General features: G+C 38.7%; 1 protein-coding gene across 3 annotated transcripts in view; it reads right to left on the bottom strand.

Moving 5' to 3' along the window:
- Positions 1–24,334, bottom strand: part of PARD3B (par-3 family cell polarity regulator beta) — a 991,638-nt gene that overhangs the window by 465,630 nt on the left and 501,674 nt on the right. For all 3 annotated transcript variants that reach the window (XM_055345407.1, XM_055345409.1, XM_055345408.1), the window contains exon 5: positions 4,876–4,964. In XM_055345407.1, coding sequence (XP_055201382.1) covers positions 4,876–4,964 — 89 coding nt within the window. The remainder of the gene's footprint in view (positions 1–4,875; positions 4,965–24,334) is intronic.

Raw genomic sequence — 24,334 nt, 5'->3', positions numbered from 1 at the left:
CTGCATTTGGCTCCATTCAGAAGAAACACAGGAAGCCTGAGGGCAAGGATGCCAGAGCTGCAGACGGCTGCAGGTCCAAGTCCTCACGGGAGGCAAATGGATACCATTTTTAGTCTTGAGATTACTGGACTCAGTCACAGGACACTCATTTAGAGGAAGGGACAGACAGGACTCAGGGCAGGTTTGGTGCGGGGGCACATATCTTATCTTGGAAGAAAATCATGATTCACTTATGAAATTAGAGACAGTGTATAGTAGTGGTGGCTTTGAGTTTGTTGAGTAAATAATTTAAATGAACACCAAAAGTATTAGTTTCTTTATTTGGACTATGGGGAAATTAAGATAAATTCCTAGTAGAACTGTCAGTTTAAAAACAATTGGAGGACATAACATGTACATCACACAAGTCGTAGCTGGCATACACAAAAGGCTCAGTAACTATCAGCTATTAAGATGATTATTAGAACTTTTTGAGGGATGAGTTTACAGATTAAAAGGAAATTATCTCAAACTTTCCATTTTTTTCAACTGATTTCTTCAGTAAGACTTTTAAAAATATCCTCAGCAGGACGCCTGGGTGGCTCAGCTGTTGGGTGCCTGCCTTTGGCCCTGAGCACAATCCTGGAGTCCCGGGGTCAAGTCCCACGTTGGACTCCCTGCGTGGACCCTGCTTCTCCCTCTGCCTGTATCTCTCTGTCTCTCTGTCTCTCTCTCTCTCTCTGTGCCACTTATGAATAAATAAATAAAATCTTAAAAAAATATCCTCAGGTATTGTAGGATTGAGGAAAATACTTTATGATTAGACTGCTGCCATAGAGAAGATGATGGGTAATACATGGATAGAAGGTTTCAGCCGGGTTTCTTCAGGCCCTAACGTGCAGGTCTGTCATGTGGAATAGAGTGAGAGATGGAACGTGAAAGAAAGACCTCCCAGAAGAGTTTGTTGATGGCACAGGTCTGCTGGATCATGATGTCTTGTTGATGCAAATATACTCAGTGAAAACCTAACAAAAAATTTGTTGCTGATGATGGTGGGATTCATGTAACATACCTAAATTCAATGTATATTACTAGAGTAGTTACAAGGAGGAAGTTCTACAAGGAAAATACAGAGGCCAATGTCTGAGGAGTTTATAATCTAGGGAGGCAGGTTATGACAGATAACAAGGAATAATACAAAGCAATGGGATGATAGTAGTAATCATAGTATAGTTTTTCTGATTATAAGTTATTATTTGGGAGGCAGTATATTAATGGCCTTCTAGCATGATACCATGTACTCTTACAAAAGTGTAAGGTAAACATGTCAGTCCCATTTTATAGATAAGGAAACCGATGCTTAGAAAAGTAAAATAATTTGTCAAGCCTCACACCATCTTGACAAGGTAGAGTCAGAACTCAAATTATAATTTATTATATTCAATAGCAGGGTTTTTATTATTTTTTATTTATTTTATTTATTATTATTATTTTTTTTTTTTAAAACCTTTATCTATTTATGATAGTCACAGAGAGAGAGGGGCAGAGACACAGGCAGAGGGAGAAGCAGGCTCCACGCACCGGGAGCCCGATGTGGGATTCGATCCCGGGTCTCCAGGATCGCGCCCTGGGCCAAAGGCAGGCGCCAAACCGCTGCGCCACCCAGGGATCCCTATTATTATTATTATTTTAAGAGCAGAGTTTTAAGCTACTCTCATGTGAGTTTCAAAGTTGAGGCACATTCTGATGAGGCTCAGAGGAAATTAGTACAGGAAGCTGGGATCAGGAAAGTCTTCCTGAAACAGGTACATTTTAGATGAAACTGAGAAGGGCAAATGGATCTTCAGTCAGAAAAAGTAGGTGAGGGAATGGAGGGGGCATGCAGATGAAAGAACACAGTCTACACTGAGACACTGAACCAGGAGGGTGTGTGGGCACATAGACTAGTTGTGATATTAAAGAAAGAGGTCAGTGAGCAGGGAGAAAGGAAGGGAAAGACAGAGGCAGGTATTGAGAAGAGAAGGTTGAACCACAAGCTTGAGATCAAATCTCAAAGTGATATGTCAAATTCTATGCTAAAAAAAAAAAAAAGCACACTTAGTTCTGTAGAAAATGGAGTCATTAAAGGTGTCGGCACTAGGAGTGGTGTGATAAATGCTGGGGTTTAGAAATATTTATCTGGCAGTGATATGTGGGATCTATTAGAAAAGAATAAGATAAGATAGAGATTGATTCCTGAGACAGGAGTGAGTAAATGATTGCAATAATCAGATTGCTAATAAGGCTTGAGTAAGAATTACAGGAATAAAGCATGAATACCTGGGGAAAGGTTTAAGCGATATATATATATTTTTTTTTTTCTTTTTTGACATGGACTCTCTCAATAATTTGCCGAATGAACGGATATCAGAGGGAAAGACAAATAAAACTTGATGGCTGTTTTAAGCCTGGGAAGAGAGGTAAGTCTAGAGGAAGCAAATTTGGAAATGTGTCAAGGAATAGTTTGAGGTCAAGAATGACGGAGAACTTAGGGATCCGGTGAAGGTCTTTTGCACATGTTGCTTGCTGTTGAAAGAGAAGTTTAGGAGCATTTGGATGGCTTAGTCAGTTATGCATCCAGCTCTTGATTTTGGCTCAAGTCATGATCTCAGGGTTGTGAGATCAAGCCCCTCATGGGGCTCCATGCTGGGAGTGGAGCCTGCTTAAGATAGTCTCTCTTCCTCTGCACTGCCCCCCCCCCAAAAGAAAAGAAAAGGTAAGAAAGAGAGAGGAGCTTAAAGTACAATTAAAAAAAATTTTAAAACACCCAATAGAAACCACCTAAGAGAAACTTCTTGCTTCATCATCAAGGGAAATTGAATAGTACTTCATAGAAGATGCATATTATAAGCCTATTTGGAGAACCTCCTCAGTTATTTTTCTTTAAAAAATGTGTTAATTATGAGTAACTAGTTAATAGATATGCTTATGATCTATGGAGCAATGTGTTTTAACCATTCACTGAACAAATATGCTGCTAGTACATTCCAAGACCTGTATGACGTGTCAGGAATGCCTTGGAGGATTCACAGACTTATATGGGAGAATGACAGTTACAACAAACTGTGGAATGTGTGCTAATCCTAACTATAGCAGCCACAAATATTTATCTAGGCTTTCATTTAGCCTTGTACTACGTGCAATTGCCTGTGATAAATCTCATTTAATCTTCATAATAATCTGTGTGATCATGATACCCATTTTCCATATTAAATAAAATTAAAGAGGCTAAATGATTAGTTCAAAGTTACATAAGTAGTGTTCAAATCAAGGATTTAACGAAATTCAATTGGAATGAAGGAATGGCTTGCTGAATGCTATGGTTTAAGAAATTTTATCCAGCAGTACTATGTCAGATCAATTAGGATAAAGAGATTGATATTCAAGAGAAGAGACAGTGGAGTTACTGTAATAGTCTGAGAGTCATTTGCTTGAGCAATGACTATGGGGATTAAAGTATAGGAACAAGTTCAAAATATTTTGAGACGGACTCTGCAAATAATCTGCTGAGCTTCTATGCTACCTACATCAAAGTGACCCCAAAGTCCTATTTTTGAGCCAAACTCTGTGGGGTAGCATGCCATCCTTGCCCCAGGACAATGCTGACCACGTAACTCAGGTCTAAGTGACTTCCTAATTTCTCTTCCTTTGTTTCTTCATCGCTCCATGCCAGCTAGAACCAATGTGTTCTGCAGTTGTAATCTCCAAGCTTCCTGCTGCTAGCTGTGCATGCTATGTTGTTAAGATCTTTCTCATCCTCCTCTTACCAAAGAGGCTGCAAGAGCTGGAAGTCTGTACTTCCTCTACTTTCTGAATTTGGCCTCAACCTGATTTCAGCTGATTTCTCCAAACTGGGGCTCTCTACATGAAGTTTCTTAGCATGAAATAAAACACAAAAAGAATAAGGGGAAGTGTTCACACTGGAGTCGAAGGATTTGGAGACAAGAGTAGTGGATATAGATTGGGTGTCTACAAGTTAATTACTCTTACCACTATTAAATATGGAATTAGTTTTCTAGTGCAAAATTTGAAGCAATGTAGAAAAAATGATGGTAAGAATGGTGGTGGTGGTGGTAGTATCATTACCATCACCGAGATGGTGGTGATGATGAGCACAATACAGTGGTAGCCAACAGTAGCAAATATTCCCATGGCTGACTCTGGCCCAGGCATTGTTTGAAGTTCTTTACATGAATTCATTTAATCTTCATACCAACCCTCTGAGGAAGGTTTTAATATTATTTCTGTTTTACAGACCAGAAACTAGGGCAAAGAGACAAATAACTTGCCTAAGTTCATAGAACTAGCAAGAAGCAAAACTCGGAACTGAACCTGTGTAGCAGCTAAGGCAGGACTGGAAATTAGTGCAGAACAAAGTAATTATTGAGGAAAATGAGAGCAAATGACTTCATATAATGAGTTACTTACATTAAAAACATGAAAAATCCTTGGTGATAGACTGGATTCATGTTATATACATTGAATAAAATATTCCAAGAAGGTTAAAACAGAATGCAAAGCAATATTCAAAGAGCTAATGTCAAAGTAGAACACTCAACCACAATAAACTCTGAAAATTCACTTTAAACTGTTGTTCAAAGAGAAAAAAAGCAATTAAGAAATCCAGGTTGCTGAAGAGTTGAAAGAGTTGGACGCTCATTTATATATGTTTGTCAGGAAGTTCTTACATCATACAAGAAAATAGAAGAGTGACTAATTAGTTTTAGAATTGAGACAGGTTTCAGTCCACTATTCTACTTATCTTGACCTTCCCTATAAAATAGGAACAACTACAAACTATTAAAGAAACATTATCTCGAGATAACTAAAATACTCTTATTCACATAAAGAGAATACCTCAGCGCATCCTTGGTTTTCGGCGATGTCGGTGGCTCTGGCTGTACACCATTCATAACTTCTCCATCTTCTAAGTTCTGTGTGGAATCCTGCAGTCAAACAAACCCATAAATATGTGGACACTATGCATAGAGAATTGAAAATTTGAATAAAATGTCTCAACGTGAAATGGCAAGTGGTTTTACTCTCGGTATATATAGTATGCTCCAATTTCTTTGAAGACTGGAAACAGGTGTTAATCTCTTCTGTGCTTTCAATGTTCTTTTCTCTCCTGTTTGGTTTCTGAAATACTCAAATGGGCCATTTACACAAGGCAATGTGTTAAGAGCTTTGGAATACATCATTTAGCTTCCTGCTACTCAACCATAAGCTTTTGGGACCGAGTGTTTTAAATCAGCAAGGAAATGGGTACCAAAGGGAAGGTGCCACTGACAGGTGGTGATGTATTAACTTTAATGTACTCTACTTGCCTGCACCCCCTGGTGACACTAAAAATATAAAGAAAGCCAAATCCATGGAAAAAAAAAAGTTGCCTGGCAAGGTTACTTCTGTCAAAAGTCTAACCGGATAATGAAAGGAAAAGAAATGTGGAGTTCTTACTTTGTCATAAGACTTTTATTCTGAGAGTGATCTTCAGCAGAGAGAAACTACAAGTAACCATTTAATTTCTAAAATGGTAAACTCTCTTCCGCAACAGACAGGTAAGGGGGCCAGAGGAGGCAAGCACGCCAAGCCAGTGGCCACACTGAGTTGGGTGTTACATAGACAGAATGGATTCTAAAAAGCAAGCTTGATTTAGAATCTCATTTGGGAGGCATTCGATTTCTGGTAGGCTTTGGAATTGCACTTTAACAGAGGGATTTTGCAGATACACCAGTCTTCAGAAGCAAAGTCAGAAACAGTGTTACTCATGGACTCAGGTTTCAAGGAATCCGCAAACCACATGGAGAAAGATCCATTGTCAATGACCACCTGTAAACAGCATTTGTGGATCTGAAAGCATCATTTCAACAACAAAAAGGATATATCAGTTAAGAGGTTGGGCATAAAGGAATCAAGTTAGGACCTTGAAGAAAACAAGGCATGGAGGCACAATTCAAGCAGTTTGTCAGTGTGAAATGATTTAAAAAATGTATTTCACTTTTAGACTGTGTGGCAACATTTCACGTTGGGGTTCTGGGTTTGTGAAAGACTCAGTCTACACTAGATTTCGTTTTTTAAAAATTTGTTTTCACTCTTCTATGGGGATAAACAAAGGGAAGAAAATCTAAAAGGTCAAAGAACAATTTTTAGTTTAAGGTAACAAATCTTAAAAGATGAATGTCTTTGAAAGCTTTCAAACATTCCTACTATTATGAAGGGATTGATATATGCTTACAGAGAAAAGAGGGCTGGGGAGCTAACAAAAATACTTAGGTAGACAATCTAACAAAATATTTGAACTCATGACTACTGCGCATGTCAGCACATTTACATCTTCTTACCTCTCTTACACAAGGGGGAGCACTCTGAAGGGTAAGGGTATGGCTGGTTCTCTATGAAGTATCCAACACACAGAGCTCATTTAGTGATGCTAACGAATGCATGAGCACAATGGCATTGTATTAGTTTCCTAATGCTGTGTAATAAATTACCCTCAAATTGAATGCATTAAAAAATCCTATTGTCTCTCAGGGTTTCTGTGGGTCAAATATTTAGAAGTGGCTTGGACGGGGGAGTTCCGGGCTAGAATCTCTTATGAGGAGGCAACATTTCAAGATATCAACAGGGCTGCAGGTTCAATCATTGAGAGGCTTGACTGGGGCTTCAAGACCCACTATTTTTATTTCTTATAAACATTTTATTATGATATAATTCACATAACATTAAATCTACCCTTTTAAAAAGTACAATTCAGTCTATTTTAGCTTATCCACAGAATTTTGCATTCATCACCATTATCTAATTTTAGAATAATTTTAAAACCCCAAAAAGAGAGTCCCATACCCATTAGCCATCACTCCCATTTCTGCCTGCCTACCCCCATCTTTCACTCCCAACCCCCTGCCCCCACCCCACCCCCAACCTCACCCCACAATCATTAATTCACTTCTTGTCTCTAAGAATATATCTATTATGAACATTTTATATGAACAGAATCATAAGACATGTGGCTGTTATCATTGAGCATGAGGTTCTCAAGGCTCATTCATGTTGTAGTATGTATCAGTAGTTCACTGCAGTTTATGGCTAAATAATATTCCATTGTATGGATAGACTGTATTTTGTTTACTCGCTCATCATTTGATGGGCACTTGGGGTTTTTCCACTTTTTCTGATTATAAATAATGTTGCTACAACCATTTGAAATCATGTTCAGCTGTGAAATAAATGTCACTAAAAACATGTTCTTGTGGGCTTAAGTTTTCATTTCTCTTTGATAGATAGATATCCAGGGGTGGGATTGCTGGGCCATATGGTAACTCTGTATAACATTTTGAGAGACTACTATACTATTTCCAAAGTATTGCACAATTTTACATTCTCATCAGCAATATATGAGGGTACCAATTTCTCTGAATCCTCACCTTCTTGCACTTTCAATTTTCCTTTTTTAAAATTTTAGCCATCATAGTGGGTGTGAAGTGGTTTTTATTTTGCATATCCCCAATGACTAATGATTTGCATTTCTCTAATGAATAATGATGCTGAGGATCTTCTCATGTGATTATTGGATATTTGTAGACCTCCTGTGAAGAAGTATCTAATTATTTGGTTTTTTAATTATTGAATTATAAGAGTTCTTAAATATTCTGTATACAGATTCCTTAGACACATGATTTGCAATTATTGCCTCCCTTTCTATGGAGACACTTCCTGAAATTTCTCGATGTGCCCTTTGAAACACAAAGTTCTTAATTTTAATGAAGTTCAATTTATTTTTTTCTTTTGTTATTAGTGCTTTTTGGTGCTGTATCAAAGAAATATTGCATAATACAAGGTCATAAAGACTCCTATATTCTCCTAAAAGTTTTAAAATGTTAGTTGTTACATTTAGGCATATAACTACTTTGAGTTAGTGTTTGTACAAAGTGTGACTATATCATTTGTTGTAAAGACTATTTTTCTCCAATGAGTTGCTTAACACTCATAAAAACTCAACTGACCAAAAATGTAAGGGTTCATTTTTGTACTCTCAACTGTATTCCATTGATCTATCATGTATCCTTATGCCAGTACTACACGGTCTTGATTATTTAGTTTTATATTAAGTTTTGAAATCAGGAAGTGAGAATTCTCCACATTTGTTTTTCCAAGTTTGTTTTGGCTATTCTGCATCCCTTGCATTTTCATACAAATTTTACAATCAGAACATCAAGTTCTGCAAGAAAAAAAAAAGTCAGCTGGATTTTGGTAAAAATCACATCCAATGAGACAACATTTGGAGTATTGGCATCCTAGCAATATAAAGGCTTTGCATCCATGAACAGTTAACAGCAACTATTAATTAAAATAAATATTTTGGGGGCTCTGTAATTCTTCAAAGATATATATCCTCAGAACATCAAAGAAAAAACTGAGATAAAAAATTTTAACTATTTTTGCCTCTTTGCTTCCTACTCCATGTAGAATTCTTTTGTTGATCCCATGCTATGATAAGAAAATAACCCACTTTCTGGTTCAAATCAACATTCTACAAGGTTAAAATAACCTTCTTTTTAGTTATTTTAAAAATAACTTAGATGGTAAAGGTTCTATTTATGTCAACAACATACTTGATACTCTAAGTATATGGAAATATCAATTAGAATTTGCAAGCAACGTTGGGCCAATTGCAATGTGATAATCCACTCAAGCATAATGCTGAACTGACTACGGTTTTACAGCAATCATGTCAATACTTACGAACTTACAAAAGAACACACACGTTCACAGACTTCTATGTCTAAGAAAAGAGTCCCACTATTTTGAAAACAGCATCGAAAACTCTTTGCTTTGCTGCAGCTATCAAAAAGGGCAGTAACTAGAGTTTATCATCTCAACTAATGGGCAGTGTTTGTCACTTGCCAAAATCATTTCTCTATATGTCAATAACAGAATTCTTTGATATCCTCTAGAGATGCAGCAGGCAGACAAATGTTCAAGGTGCCCTGCAAGGACACAAAGACAATTCCAATTGACTTCAACAACACGGTAGCAGTGCACTGCTTCAAGACTTACAAACGGCAACTTACTTCTTGACAGGGTCCAAAAAATGACTTTTCCCAAAAATTACAAGATATTTGACAAGCAATAATTTAGGAGCTCTTCTTGGGCTTTTCCTTCACTAAGTTATGTGATGAAGAGTCATGAGATCACACATATCTAAAAATGACTTTTTTTACGCCTCTCGTAGCTTATTTAAATAACTTTGAGGAAAATCTGTGAAGTCTGACTTTTTAGTTGGGAGGTGAAGGAGCAAAAATAATCTGATGATGAAGAGGTAGAGGTATAAACAAATGGTGCTCAACATACACAATATTTCCTCAACTTTAGACTTGAGAAATATTAACTGTGTCATTTCAAATCCCCAAACTTGCTCTAAAAAGATCAATGGTTTGGGAAGTTCTACATTTAATTGTATTAATAAAATTGTTAGAATGTCTACCTTTAATGTTAATTTAAAATGGACAGATGTGGGGATGCCTGGGTGGCTCAGTGGCTGAGCGTCTGTCTGCCTTCGGCTCAGAGGTTGATCCCGGAATCTGGGATCGAATCCCGCATGGGGCTCCCTGTGGGGAACCTGCTTCTCCCTCTGCCTATGTCTCTGCCTCTCTCTCTGTGTCTCTCATGAATAACTAAATAAATCTTTAAAAAAATAAATAAAATAGACAGATGTGATCCACTGCATAGAATATAAGGATATAAAGCAACTTCAAAACTTATTTTGCCTTCTACTTTCCCCCACATTACAATTCTTTGCTCTCTGATGAAGTTCAGCAGAAAGTTCTGTCTCGCCACCCAGCAGAGGCCTTGAAGAAGTTTGTCCTTTATCTCTTTTGTCAGAGCAGAGAACATATCATATGTGGCTCTCACAACAGACAAGTTTAATTACTACAATTTTTTAAAAAGTGAACATTTTTAGCAACACTTTCAGGATCATGGGAGCATTTCTGACAGCCAGAATGAGTTGGATTTAAACATCACTGCACTATTTTTAGCCTTAAAATCAACACTTACATAAATATTCCCAAACCAATTAGCAGCAGCTGGGAAGTAAAGGTGTTTACATTTAGTTAGCACCAGCCCTAACAACTTCGAGGGCTCACAGGCTGCTTGAAAAGGGCGCAGCACCAGGCTGGGCACTCCTCCCCAGGGCTCCCCAGGGTGATCAGGGTGTTGGCACCAGGCTACCATTTCATGTTTCAGTTGGTCTAAGTCACTGATTTCATCAAGGAGAGCGTATTCATCATGTAGCCTCATTAAAGTTATACATTTCCAAATAAACTTAGCAACTTGATCAAACTTTTTTGGAAGAAAATGTTACCCAAATTCTCATTGCTTTTCCCTAGCCGACCACAGCTCTAAAACAATACTAAAAACAGTTTTACAGCTCAGTTTTTCATCTCTCAGATGAGAACTAAAATAGCTGTCCCGTTATCAACAGATGTCTTTGACGTATAGGTGAAAATATATGGCTCCGATGTTTTCCCCCAGTGCACTTCAGCCACATTTGAAACTACATGCCCACAAAATTTTAACTGCAATTGAATTATATTTCAAAGCTCAGGTGCATATTATAACAATATTTGCATTCTAAAAAGCCAACTGCAAGTTTCTTTTGAAATTGCACGTGAATTTTAGAATGAGAGTAATAGAAAAATTATACAGAGAAGATTTGAGTGTCAGGTTACATGCCTGATGCTCATACATAAACATAATGTAAATTTTAAAATTAAAATTCTGGGCATAATTTCAGAATCTTTGTTTTTACATTTTAGAACAAGAATATCTGTGCTAAGTAAAAACAAGTTGTATTTGATAAGCACACATATAAAATGATCATGTATTTTGGTAGTCAAGCACCGTTAGTCAAGCTTGACCTAATATATATTCTTCATGCCTTGGGCAACACCTTACCATGGGAAATCATGGCTGCATAGATATCACCTCAAAATATTTCAGTTCTAACAATTTAACATGCCCACTATTCATTTTATATATATTTTTTCATATTTTGAGTTATAAATATATATATATTAGATTGCATATCTGTATGCCTAGAAATTGGCAAGAAAATTGGAGATTTGAAAAGTACTAAATTTCAAGTTTCTTAAGAATAAGGACAATTTTATTTATTTTACTTTTAACAGAGATCCTCAAACTTTAGCATTAACAGAATCACCTAGAGCCCGTGAAAACAGTTTGTTGGGACCCATGGAGGTTCTGATGCGGTAGATCTAGGGTGAGCCCTGTGAATTTGCATTTCTAACAAGTCCCTGATGCTTATAGTCAAAGAAACGCACTTCGAGAAACACTGTCCTATAGTAATTAGTGGAGACCTTCAGAAGTCCTTAACGATATTAATTAAGCACTGTAAAGAATGGTACTGATGAGCTAGTCTAATCATTTTATAGCTAAGAAAACTGAGACCCAGAACAGAGAACTGACTACCCATCTTTACTTATTGTGACAGAGCTAAAGCCAGAATCCAGGATTCTTGATTTTTGGTTCAGTGCTCTTTTCTGAATAGCTACTGACTTAATGAATGCTGACCTTATCATTCACTTTATCGATCCTGTTTTCTTTCAATGACATTAGCAAAAACTTTAATAATGCCTTGAGTATATTTTTTCTTTCAAAGATCTCAAAATATTTCATATATAACTAGATGCATATTCATGACAATTCTAAATAATTTCTTGGCATTGCTATTTTAATTTTATGCATGGACATACCCAAAAACAAAAGGATTAATGTCTTCAAGGCGAAACTAAGAGTCAAAGAATGAACCAAAATTACTTAGGACCTATGTCTCCTGAGATTTAGGTCTGCATGCAAGCATATTAAATATATTTACACTGCAATGTCTCTCAATTACAGATTTTCTGCAAATAGAATAAAGAAACAATAGCCTATCATAAAACATTAAAATAAATGATTTACATGAAAAACTATCAAGTGTTTCATTATTTTGAAGATTGAGCTCTAATAATTCCATTTTTTAAAGAAAAAGGTATTTTCACAGAAAACATTTAGATCATAAAAATTATTCCCCAAACCTTGGCTCTGAGGTGTCTGTGCCCACATATGCACCCACTGTGAAGCCATGAATAAGTTACCAGAATAGACGTGGGACAAGACTGGACTGGATTTAAATAATTCTGCAGTCTGTAAAATACACTAAAGTCAGCAGTCTTCCAGTGGACTGTCTCCCAGAGACTGCACAGTAATGAATGGCATGCTGCCCAGGTTAAAACCCACCAACAACCCAGAGTTCACTACACCTTCTCTTCATCTGGTTTGTGTCCAAGAGATATTACGGGGTTTTAATAGGTTTAACAAAACAAATTTTAAAGGGGATAAACTAAGGTTTTGTAGTAAAATTCAGCTCTGGTCTAAGACAAAGGAGAAAGGTTCCAATAGAAGTTCTCTTGGGATGCCTGGGTGGCTCAGTGGTTGAGCATCTACTCAGGTCATGATCCCTGGGCCCTGGGATGGAGTCCCATATTGGGCTCCCCGCAGGAGCCTGCTTCTTCCTCTCCCTATGTCTCTGCCTCTGTGTGTCTCTCATGAATAAATAAATAAAATCTTTATTTATTATTTTTTTTAAAGAAAAAGAAGTTCTCTCATTGCTTTGCCTAGTAACCAGACACCTGATTTCCTGGGTCTCACATTCATTATCTATAAAATGGAGACAAGAAGATTTCTATTTCCATTCCAGATCTAAAATGTCTCAGTACTTAGTGAAGGTATACTAGATAGTAAGCCAGGCAAGCCCCCACTGAAGACACATATTTAGAAAATTCTCCAAGAGATGAAGAAGTGATTATTCATTTGAACAAATGCTTTATTGGAAAGCTTCTCCTAAGAAGCAAATTCTCATAGAAATGTATAGTTTTACACTCTCTTAACATACTGATTCTAAATAACTTTTGAGGAACAAATCTATGGCATGAGGTAAAGCATACTTAAAATAAAACCCTCCCATCTATCATCTATACCTCATTACCTGTTAACTTTCTATCTTTTCTTGGATATTTCCTTTCCTTATTATTAATTAGCACAGTTAGAATTCACTGTTATGATTTCCCAGTATTCTAATTTAGGTTTGAGAAGACAAATGAACATTTTTTTAATACTTGTTTTTAAATGTATACATTTTATACATTTTACCTGCTGGGTTTTTTTGTTTGTGTTTTTTGTTTATGTGTTCCTGGTACGAATTTATAAAGTGGCCTTGACGAAACCTGATAGGGAGTTAAGACCCAGTATGAGTTTAAAGAGCAGAGGGATTCTCTGTTTTGTTTGTGAGATCTGAATAGTCTCACTGACCAATCCCATCGAGGTATCAAAGGAAAATCACCATTGATGTGAGGATCAGCATGTCACCTGCTCAGATCTTTCCACAGAAGGCCAACACCGATCAGTCGCTGCTTTCCAAGCAAACACATTCAGTGAAAGGCTGCTTTAAGATTTTTAGAAATGCAGAAGTTCAGAAGTTCAAGAAGGCGATTCTGCAACCCCTGTTTTAATGTCCACGGCTTCTTACTCACACTCAACACATTTTAAAAAGTGCTGAAATGAAAAGTGGAAAGCACATGTGTTTTCTCTTCCATCACAACACTGACACAAACATATTTATAATGACCGCTTTGGTTTATAATTAGATTCTTGTCCCCACCCAATTACAGCTGATTTTCCCTAGTTTTCTATTTTATTATTATTTTAAAAGACTTTATTTATTTATTTGAAAAAGAGAGTGTGCACAGCAGGAGGAAGGGCAGAGGGAGAGTGAGAAGCAGAGTCCCCTGCTGAGCAGAGGGCTGGATCCCAGAACCCTGAGATCATGGCCTGAGCCAAAGGCAGAGGCTTAACCAACTGAGTCATCCAGGCACCCTCCTAGTTTTCTATGTTGTTAACCACTTCAAAACCACTTGAGCCTAAGCTGAGGCACAAGATAACCCCGCGTATTCCTGAAAGGGTGACAATATTGAACAATATAGCACACTCTCCCCTAAGGGTCTGCTTGAGATCATGCTCCTACCATAAACATATGCTCGAAGGTAAACATCTGCTGCTCTTCCACTTAATCTATTTAAACTGTGCCATCTTCTCAAATATTTAGAACACAGGACTGCAAAAATGGACAGTTTGATGGCACTGGGGCCTCATGTGTGTCTACACACCATCACCCAAAGCTGGTAAATTGAAAAGGACTTGAGGAAGTTAGGATAATTCAGCAATTACAAAAAATTTCTAGCTTAACTCTTTTCATTTTGCTGGCTGAAATACATTTCATTCAGGTATGTCTCAGGTAAATGTACCACAGGCATTTAAGCAAAGCTATACAAATTTCAGGTTTGGTTGAGAGAGTATACAGATAAAAAGACACGTTATTAAAGGACTCCTTTTCATTTGCATGTGCCTTTCGCTCTCTTGCTGGCACAGGCACATTTCCCTCTTGGGCTTCACTATGAAAATCTTCAGTATGAAAATGGGATGCAGAAAATTCTGAATCCACAGACCAAGTCCATAAAGACTTAAGTGTTTAGAAAGAAAAAAAAAAGGACCAGGAATTATGTGTATGTTTGGTTTAGGAGTAACTTTCAAAAATATTTTCAAAATAAAAGAAGTCAAAAGTCTTTGTTGCATAAACCTTTATAATTATAAATTACAACTATGTAAATTATAAAGTTTACAACCTATCTTCATTCATGAATAAGACACATTCAAGGACTTGAAAAAATATCTTTCTCACTGCCTTCATCCTGTTGGCATTTACTCTCTTCTCATCCAGCCCCCTACTCCCCTCACCCTGCCATGTGCACTTGTTTCTCTCTTATGACCTCCATCTATCTTTCCACAGAATCATTTTGCCATTCCCTTTATCATTCTTGCACTTCGCTTTGTGACACCTTTATTGGAAGCCTCTGGTTTTAAAAAAGCCATCTCCCTAGTTTATGTTTTAAGACCATTTGAAAATAAGCACTGGGGCAGGATCTTCCCTGGCAATGCAAGGTGCACTTGAAGCAATCTTTGCCACAACATATGTGAGGAATGAAGAACAGCAGGAGAAGTAAAAGTATAGCACAGGGAAAAGAAGTAGGGTAAGACGGAACCAGCTGTGCTGTCTTGGGTGTTAACAGCATGTGGAAACAGGTTTAAAGAAAGTGCAGAGGTCTGAGCTGCAGGAAACAGCTGCAGTCAAGAGTAGCAGTCAGCAAAAAGAATGCTTTTAGTTTGTTTTTTTGTTTTTTCTTTAGATACAGAGATACAATAAAGAGTTGGGGAGATTCAGCAGAAGTGGCTTTAACTAGACCAGATCACATCTCCTGATCACGTGAGGAAGCTACCACACATTTCTGCTCAAATACAAATGTTCTCTACTTGCAACTGTACAGTGCTTGAGGTGTGGAGGAAGCTCTGCCCATTAAGAACATCTCATTGGTCTAGGTATCAATAGCTACAATGTTAAGCTCCACGAGGGCAGTGGTTTTGTTCACTCATATATCCCCAAAACCTAGCACAATGCTTGACATAGACTAGATGCTCAACAAATGTCTAGACGCACCAGCCATGTAGAACACCACTGACTGTCTGGCAAACGTCCATCCCTCCTTTAACTCTATGGGCACTTTCTCCTTGAGTAAGGAGACCGTACAGTATTCTGTACAGATTCAGTCTTGCTCCTCAGGCCATTTTTGTGCCATGTGTTTGTTTCAGGATAGGCAAGCTTCCTTTACAGGTCTGTCTCCCTCGCTTGGTTCTGGAGGTGAGGAATGTGCCTTTGCCAATTTTGTATACCTGTCACCTAGCACAGGCCTGAAATGTGATAAATATTTCACTCTAGAGGTGTTTACTGGATAAAGAAATCCTTTCCTCCCTAGAAATCTGTTCCTGTAAAAGCTCCTAGGTAACATTCAATTAAATATATATATATATATATATATATATATATATCAACATTGGTGAACCTTCTACAACGTGCAGAGTATTACACTAGACTCTATGAGGGGATTCAAAGATGAATATGACAGTGTCTTTACATTCAAAGCTGCAAACTAACTGGAACTATTGCCAGAGGCATCTCTAGTGAGAGAATTTAAAGTAGAATTGAAAGCTAATCTTTATTTATGGATTGAAATAATTGAAGTAAAAGAATGCACCGATTTGTACCTGGCTGGTTAGGTTTCTTTATATATGTTTTTATATTTTATTTATTATAATGTAATTTAAAATGACTTCCATTATTTATAAAATGTTTCTAAACCAATATTTAAAACCATCTAAGTTCCATGAGCACTGGAAGCTTGAGTTTTTCAGGCTCTGCCAGATGGGGAAAAAAAAAAACCCACCATGCTAAAACCTCCGCATCCTGAACCTCTAGACTGGAGAGTATTGATCATGGTAGGGACCTTCCACCTGGGACAGGATTGTGAGTGAGGCCCTACTATTGCAGCAAAGCTCTTTGTAACTTTTGTTCAATATTCCCCTCATCTTCCATCTGTCTCACTTCTTTAGTGAGACAAACATGGGTCAAGGTGAAAAAAAACCTCTTGGTTCAATTCTTTTTCATTGTTCTTCCCTCCTTGGGCACCTCCTTCTTCTTCAGTGGTGGTACACCGCCTCTTAAATGCCTCCATTATTTTTAAGAATGCCTCTTTCACAAGCTCAAGAAGTTCTTCAATATCCTCTCAAACACCTAGAATTAATACTTCCCCAGCAACCCTCTGAAGTAGGACATGTCCATTTCCTTCATGTTCCCAACCCCGATTCTCGAGCTGCTTCTAGACCGAGAATGTTTCCTTCTTTGTAACCTATGGCATCCTTCCTTGCCATTCAGGTTCTCATTGCCTTCGCCTATGAATCCCTGTGTCAGTCTTCTAGCATTTCCTCCAGTCACATTATTTTAATTAATTTATTTATCTACATCTCCCCATGCCTTATCTCTCATTCTTATCCTGATTGATTTCCACTTCCATGGTGCTCTCACATCTCCACTTCACTCAGTGACTTCTTGCTTCTGTTCTGGAAACTATAACCAAAAGCAAAATCAAACACAGAAAGCCAAGGAAGGAGCTAACATAATCTTTATTACTCACCACGGAAACGTTCTTGTGAATCAAAACATATTAAATGATATGTTAGCCAGGGCTAGCAAACCCATGAGCAAAACTGGATTCATTCAGTTCACACACACATTTATTATGGGGCTCCTCTGTGCCAGGCACCATGCTAAGTATTGGGGATAAAAACATATATACTCCCCATCTTAATGAGCTCCTTTAAGGAGAAAAGAGCAGAGAGGCTAGAAAGAAGATAGTAGCAACTCGTCTCACTAATACTCACCTGTGTATGCTCCAGAATTCAAAATTCAACTTAACTGGGTACTAGTCAGATACCAATTATAGTGCTATTCTTTCTCCAACCTCAACCCCTTTCTGCGTGTTAAGAGCTGTATAAGCAAACTGACAGAAATTAATCATTTTCCATATAAGCAGTATTTTTAGTTTTCCTTTATTCTTTTTTTTTTCCTTTTGGATCATAGTCACAACTGCAAAACTAATAGTAATGGTTTCTCTCCCATTACAGACACAGATATGCATACATAGACAGGACTGTGCATAAAATTTCAAGGCTCTCAAAACTCCCCAAACTTGATGATTATCTCAAGATTAAGATCTGATATTTATCTGTTAATCTAAGCCCATATTTTTGACAGAATCATGAGATTTGTATTATAGAAATATTTAATATTAAATATTTAATGAGATATCATTAAAGAGTGATTGCTACATGAGACAATATTTAATTGGGCAGGTGGTGGCTGCTACAGACAAAAGGCCTGAGTGGATTTGGGAGGGTATCCCACTGATCATACTGCTCATCTACTTTCCTGAGAATCTCCAGGAAGGAGAAAAGCACAGTACAGACAAGCATCCCTTCAAAATCTGTCAGCAGTTTTGCAATCTTTTGCTGAAGCCTCCTTGACGAGTTAAGTGATTCCCGCACATGAACTTCTCAATGTGAATGACTCACATTGTGCCATTGCAAAATTACAAATTATTACATGTTCTGGACCTTTGACTTACATGCAGTATATATGAAATTTCAAAAGTTAAATCTGTAAGTACTAAAGGTATGATGTTCTTGACTATTGGTCCATTTGTGGCTATTCTGAGATTGACAAATTTTGGCCTCTAATACTTAACTCTCTTCCAACCATTGCCCCTAAGCAATTACCAGAAGTATATGGCAAAGGTGTACTCTACAGCTATCTTAATTCACATTTTTAGAACTGCTTCTATTAGATAGTGACAATTTAATCCAAACGGCATGTCTAGATGAACCTTTGAATCCCATTCAGATCTACCAAGTGAGCATAGCTAGTGGGGCAATTCCATAGGACAAAAATTTAAGCAATGAAAACTGGCAGAGGATGAACTGACAGACTGTTTAGAACTTCTGATTCCTCTTACATAAGAGCTACAAACCAGTTTCATGAACTTCCCAGAATCACAGGGCTAATCTTCGACATAGCATGTATATCGTTGCCATTTCTCTACCACCTCCACTTTCACTAGGCTTCAAAAACACAGTAACTACACTCAGTAAAGATTGTCTGATAAAGGCCACATGAAATTCTCATGAAAGCTCACATAGCATCAAGTTTACAAAATTGGAAGCTAGCCATGCCAGCCTACATCAGGTTCCCTCCTGGAGTTGTATCACTATACATTTGGACACTCATATTTAAGGAATAAATCAGTGAACAAACCAATTCACCCATCCTCTTGTCTGTTAACCTGACTGCACCTCTACCCTACCTCCCACGGAATTGGGGACCAGTGCACTTTTTCATAATTGCATATAGGAATAACAAACCAAAAAGAAACTATCTTTCTTGTAGCTCAGCAAAATGTCCATTTATTAATACCTACAAATATTTAAGTGATTCCTGAACTGTATTTTTAATAAGTGATGAGTGTAACAGAAAGGGATGGTTTAAAAAAAATGAGGTGGTCTTTTTTCAAATCTACACCAGATCACTTCCTCAATGGCACAACAAAACCAAGTTCCAAATGAAAAAGGGGAAGGCAGTCTAATCAAAGCCTCCCGTGGCCTGAACAAAATAGAGATTTTCTTTTTATTTAATTTCTGTCAAGGATCTGCCAGGACACCATCTACCCAGCCCTCAGCCATGTCTAATCAGTGACGCAATCTCCCACTTTTAATGAACTCCCAGGGTTGCACAGAAAAGTGCATGCTTCCTGACAGATAAGGGTTTTTAAACTGAGTGGTGATGTAAACCTCTCTCTTTTCTCCTTGTTACAAGGGAAATACTTTGACTTTAGCTGAGGGCACTCAGGTGATGTACCTCTACACAATACTGCAAATGACCTCTTCACTTGTGAGGCAATCACAGCAGATTAAAATTACAGCATTTAAGAGCTCTTCAGAAGGGAATGGCAACAGGAAACAAAAATAATAGGTCTATACAATCAAATATATTGGTTAACTTTCTGTGGGTGACCTTCCTCTAAGGAATGATCAAATAACAAATATGACAATAAGGAAAACACTCAATTTTTTCTCATTCTTCAGGACTGAAATATATGCATACAGAAAGGGTAATGAAAATCCTAGAAAAGCTGGGATTTATGCTGGATGAAAGACTATTAACAAAATAATGGTCTCAATGTCACCCTCTGCTCCAGCAAGTGGAGAATCAATGAGATTGCAGGCTCAGATTTGTCATCTCACCAGAAAGAGAAACATACAGTGATTTGGTGGCTGGTAGTCAGCAGTAAGCTGAAGTGCCATGGACAGTGAGAAGAATCAGGGCACGTAATCTGTGTTTTCCTTGTTCTCCTCAATCTGACGGTCAGATGTACATTGTTTCATGGCTGGGCACAAAGATTTTCATAAGTTTTGCACCATTCTATATACTTTGCTGTATGAAGTGAGCAGTTATTCATATAAATTTGTATTATTGACACTAAAGGGTACCAGAATATGATACTCTAAAATATGACACTAAGACAAAAGGATTATTTTAAACTAAAGGCAACTGAGAACAAGTAGAGGCAGGGGAAAGCTCTTCACCTCACCCTAATGCCTAAAGTATAAATCTTCTCTTTTGTAAGGAAAATTTCCATTTGTAATGATGCCTCCCTATCCAGAAGACAGCTATTCCAGGAGATACCTCTTATCACCTGACTCTTATCTAAATAAGACAATGTTTATTTACCATACATTCTTCTCCTTACCTTCTCAAAGCATGCTTCCCAGGTTCAGAACCCCCAAACCCTTTTTGTTGGTTAGCCCCAAAAGGTATATAAGCCTCACCCATCTCATCACCTCCTTGAGCCACATTTTTGTGAACTCCTATGCAAGCACGTGTATGCATGTAACTAAAACTGTTTTTTTCTTTTGTTGTGTCTTCATTTAGTTTCATTCTTTGGCCCCAGCATTGAATCTAGAAGTGTGGCAGGACAAAGCAGTTGAGACTAGGAGGCAGAAAGACATAAAAAGAGTAGAAAAGAAGAAGAAGAAAAAAAAAGAGTCGGTAACCATTTGCATTAATGTGATATGAATTTGTCCCACTAATTAAACACCTAAAAACGAGTGAAACTTGAGGGTCAATGTTTAACTAAATAGGGGGGCCAAGGACAGGCCACCCTAAGATGGGTCCCTTTGGCAGGAACATAATTTTGAGATAAATGCAATCAAAGACCAGCAGATTCAGGAAAAGCTCTGTTCTCCTCTTTAACTGCCTGCTTATACTAGGAAGAGAGCTACTGACAGAGATCCCTCTTCACCTAAGAAATTTATCTACTAATAGGGTAACTTTTGTTTTCCAAACATCTCTTTTCACCTTCCTGCTAATGAATACTCTTTCTTCCCTTTGTATCCTCAGACTACCTCCTCTCCTTAACTCATATAAGCATCCTGTTGCCTAAGTGTCTGTAGAATTTACCGTATCTGTGTGGACTCCCCATATGCACACCATTTAGTAAGATTTTCTCCTGTTAATTTGTCTCTTGTCAATTTGATTCTTCGTCCAGCTAGAAGAATCTTGAAGGATAGAGGAAATTTTTCCTCCTTCACAACAGGTCTCTCATATTCTTGTAGTTATGGTCCCAAATGGCTTGAAACAGAGCAAACTTGGTTGGTTGGCTTTTTTCCGATTATTTTTCAAAACAATTCAGTATTTCCCAAGTCCAACTTATCACAGTCCACCCTATTATTTTACAAAGCAATATACCAGTCTACTTATTCTTTTCCTATCCACCTGAATAATTCAATCCTCAATGTGCTCATGCATCTAGACTTCTTGTCTTATCTTAAATGATTTCCTCACTTAAACCCAGACTCTGTCAAATTTTAATCTTTCCCTCTAAAGGAACTGACTTTGTACAGCTGTCAAATGTGTCACTTGAGTGTGTTTCTGTCATTACCCTCAGGTTCCATTAGGGAGCTAATGAGGACTTCTCAGTGTGTGGGTCTATTCCTGGAAAGCCTAGTGAGTACCCAAGAGTTAGAGCTTCTATGCAAAAACTTGGTAGTCATTTGGTTTACAGTTTAAACTCTTTATTTTATTGTCTCTTAGAATCATATTCATCTGGACACCTCTGCACAAAAATCTCTCTCAATAAATAACTGCTTTGAACTAAAACAGTTGCTCTAGCCTTACTGTTCCCTAAACTTCCACTGCCACATTTGAAGCCATGCTTTAAGAATTTCTTGGGGATGGCTTCTAGTCAACACAAGACATCCATGTGGAATGGTATCACACCCATTCAATGCTATTGTGATCAGCATCGATTTAAATCTGGTAGAGATTTTGTTTGTATTTGATGTTACCATTTGTGATATTTGTCATCTGAATTATCTGATATTAACACTGATGAAATGGTGACATTCAGTCCAGGTTGATGCCTTTTCATATCACCACTTTTAATAAAATGTTACTTTTCTCCACCTATTTTTTGATAATGCAATGCCATTTCAACAAATTACTAACTTTATCTCTTGCATTACTCAAATAATCTCATTTAAAAGATGTTTTATGAAGTGTAGAAAACCTACTAAAATATGACCATTTTTTGTGCATGATATTGAAGACAGCAAGAAAAAGAGAAGAAAATTTAACTTGGTTAAATTGCCATGGTTGATGACTTTTTTTAAAAAGCAAGGTATAGGTTGGAGGAGGGGCAAGATGGCGGAAGAGCAGGGTCCCCAAATCACCTGTCCCCACCAAATTACCTAGATAACCTTCAAACCATCCTGAAAATTTACGAATTCGGCCTGAGATGTAAAGAGAGACCAGCTGGAACGCTACAGTGAGAAGAGTCCGCGCTTCTATCAAGGTAGGAAGACGGGGAAAAAGAAATAAAGGAACAAAAGGCCTCCGAGGGGGAGGGGCCCCACGAGGAGCCGGGCTGAGGCCGGGGCGAGTGTCCCCAGGACAGGAGAGCCCCGTCCCGGAGGAGCAGGAGCTGCACCAACCTTCCCGGGCGGGCGGAAAGGGGCTCGCAGGGAGGTGGAGCAGGACCCAGGAGGGCGGGGATGCCCTCGGGCTCCCTGGGACACTAACAGGCACCTGCGCCCCGGGAGAGTGCAACGAGTTCCCTAAGGGCTGCAGCGCGCACCCATTGACCCGGGAGCAGCTCGAAGGGGCTCGGGCGGCGGCTCCGCGGAGGGGGCTGCGGGGCGGGAGCGCGAATCCCACAGCGCAGGCCCCGGAGCACAGGGCGCCGGGACACAGCCCAGGATCCGGCCTCCCCCGGGACAGGCAGAGGCCGGGAGGGCCCAGGACAGCGAGGACGCTCCTGCCCCGAGCTGAGCAGATCAGCGGCCCCGCCCCGGAGCCTCCAGGCCCTGCGGACAGAGAACCGAGAGCCCCGAGCCCCGTAGTTCCTGCGGAGGCTGAATCCAGGCTTCCAGAGTTGCCATAGCAACTGCTGCTGTTCCTCCTGGGGCCCCATGGGGTAAACAACCCCCGCTGAGCCCTGCAGCAGGCAGGGGCAGAGCAGCTCCCCCAAGTGCTAACACCTGAGAATCAGCACAGCAGGCCCCTCCCCCAGAAGACCAGCTGGACGGACCAGTGATACTCCCCCGTGTTCCAATACAACTTGTTTTTGGCCACTCCGCCCTGAGCAAAATGACTAGAAGGAAAACTTCACCTCAAAAGAAAGAATCAGAAACAGCCCTCTCTCCCACAGAGTTACAAAATCTGTATTACACTTCAATGTCAGAAAGCCAATTCAGAAGCACTATTCTACAGCTACTGGTGGCTCTAGAAAAAAGCATTAAAGACTCACGAGACTTCATGACTGCAGAATTTAGATCCAATCAGGCAGAAATTAAAAATCAATTGAATGAGATGCAATCCAAACTAGAAGTCCTAACGACGAGGGTTAACGAGGTGGAAGAACGAGTGAGTGACATAGAAGACAAGTTAATGGCAAAGAGGGAAACTGAGGAAAAAAGAGACAATCAATTAAGGGACCATGAAGACAGATTAAGGCAAATAAATGACAGTCTAAGGAAGAAAAACCTACGTTTAATTGGGGTTCCCGAGGGCGCCGAAAGGGACAGAGGGCCAGAATATGTATTTGAACAAATCCTAGCTGAAAACTTTCCCAATCTGGGAAGGGAAACAGGCATTCAGATCCAGGAAATAGAGAGATCCCCCCCTAAAATCAATAAAAACCGTTCAACACCTCGACATTTAATAGTGAAGCTTGCAAATTACAAAGATAAAGAGAAGATCCTTAAAGCAGCAAGAGACAAGAAGTCCTTGACTTTCATGGGGAGGAATATTAGGGTAACAGCAGACCTCTCCACAGAGACCTGGCAGGCCAGAAAGGGCTGGCAGGATATATTCAGGGTCCTAAATGAGAAGAACATGCAACCAAGAATACTTTATCCAGCAAGGCTCTCATTCAAAATGGAAGGAGAGATAAAGAGCTTCCAAGACAGGCAGGAACTGAAAGAATATGTGACCTCCAAACCAGCTCTGCAAGAAATTTTAAGGGGGACTCTTAAAACTCCCCTTTAAGAAGAAGTTCAGTGGAACAATCCACAAAAACAAGGACTAAATAGATATCATGATGACACTAAACTCATATCTGTCAATAGTAACTCTGAACGTGAATGGGCTGAATGACCCCATCAAAAGGCGCAGGGTTTCAGACTGGATAAAAAAGCAGGACCCATCTATTTGCTGTCTACAAGAGACTCATTTTAGACAGAAGGACACCTACAACCT

Source organism: Nyctereutes procyonoides, unplaced genomic scaffold, assembly GCF_905146905.1.
Source record: "Nyctereutes procyonoides isolate TBG_1078 unplaced genomic scaffold, NYPRO_anot_genome, whole genome shotgun sequence".
Classification (NCBI taxonomy): Eukaryota; Metazoa; Chordata; class Mammalia; order Carnivora; family Canidae; genus Nyctereutes; species Nyctereutes procyonoides.
This window is presented reverse-complemented; position numbering and strand designations above follow the sequence as displayed.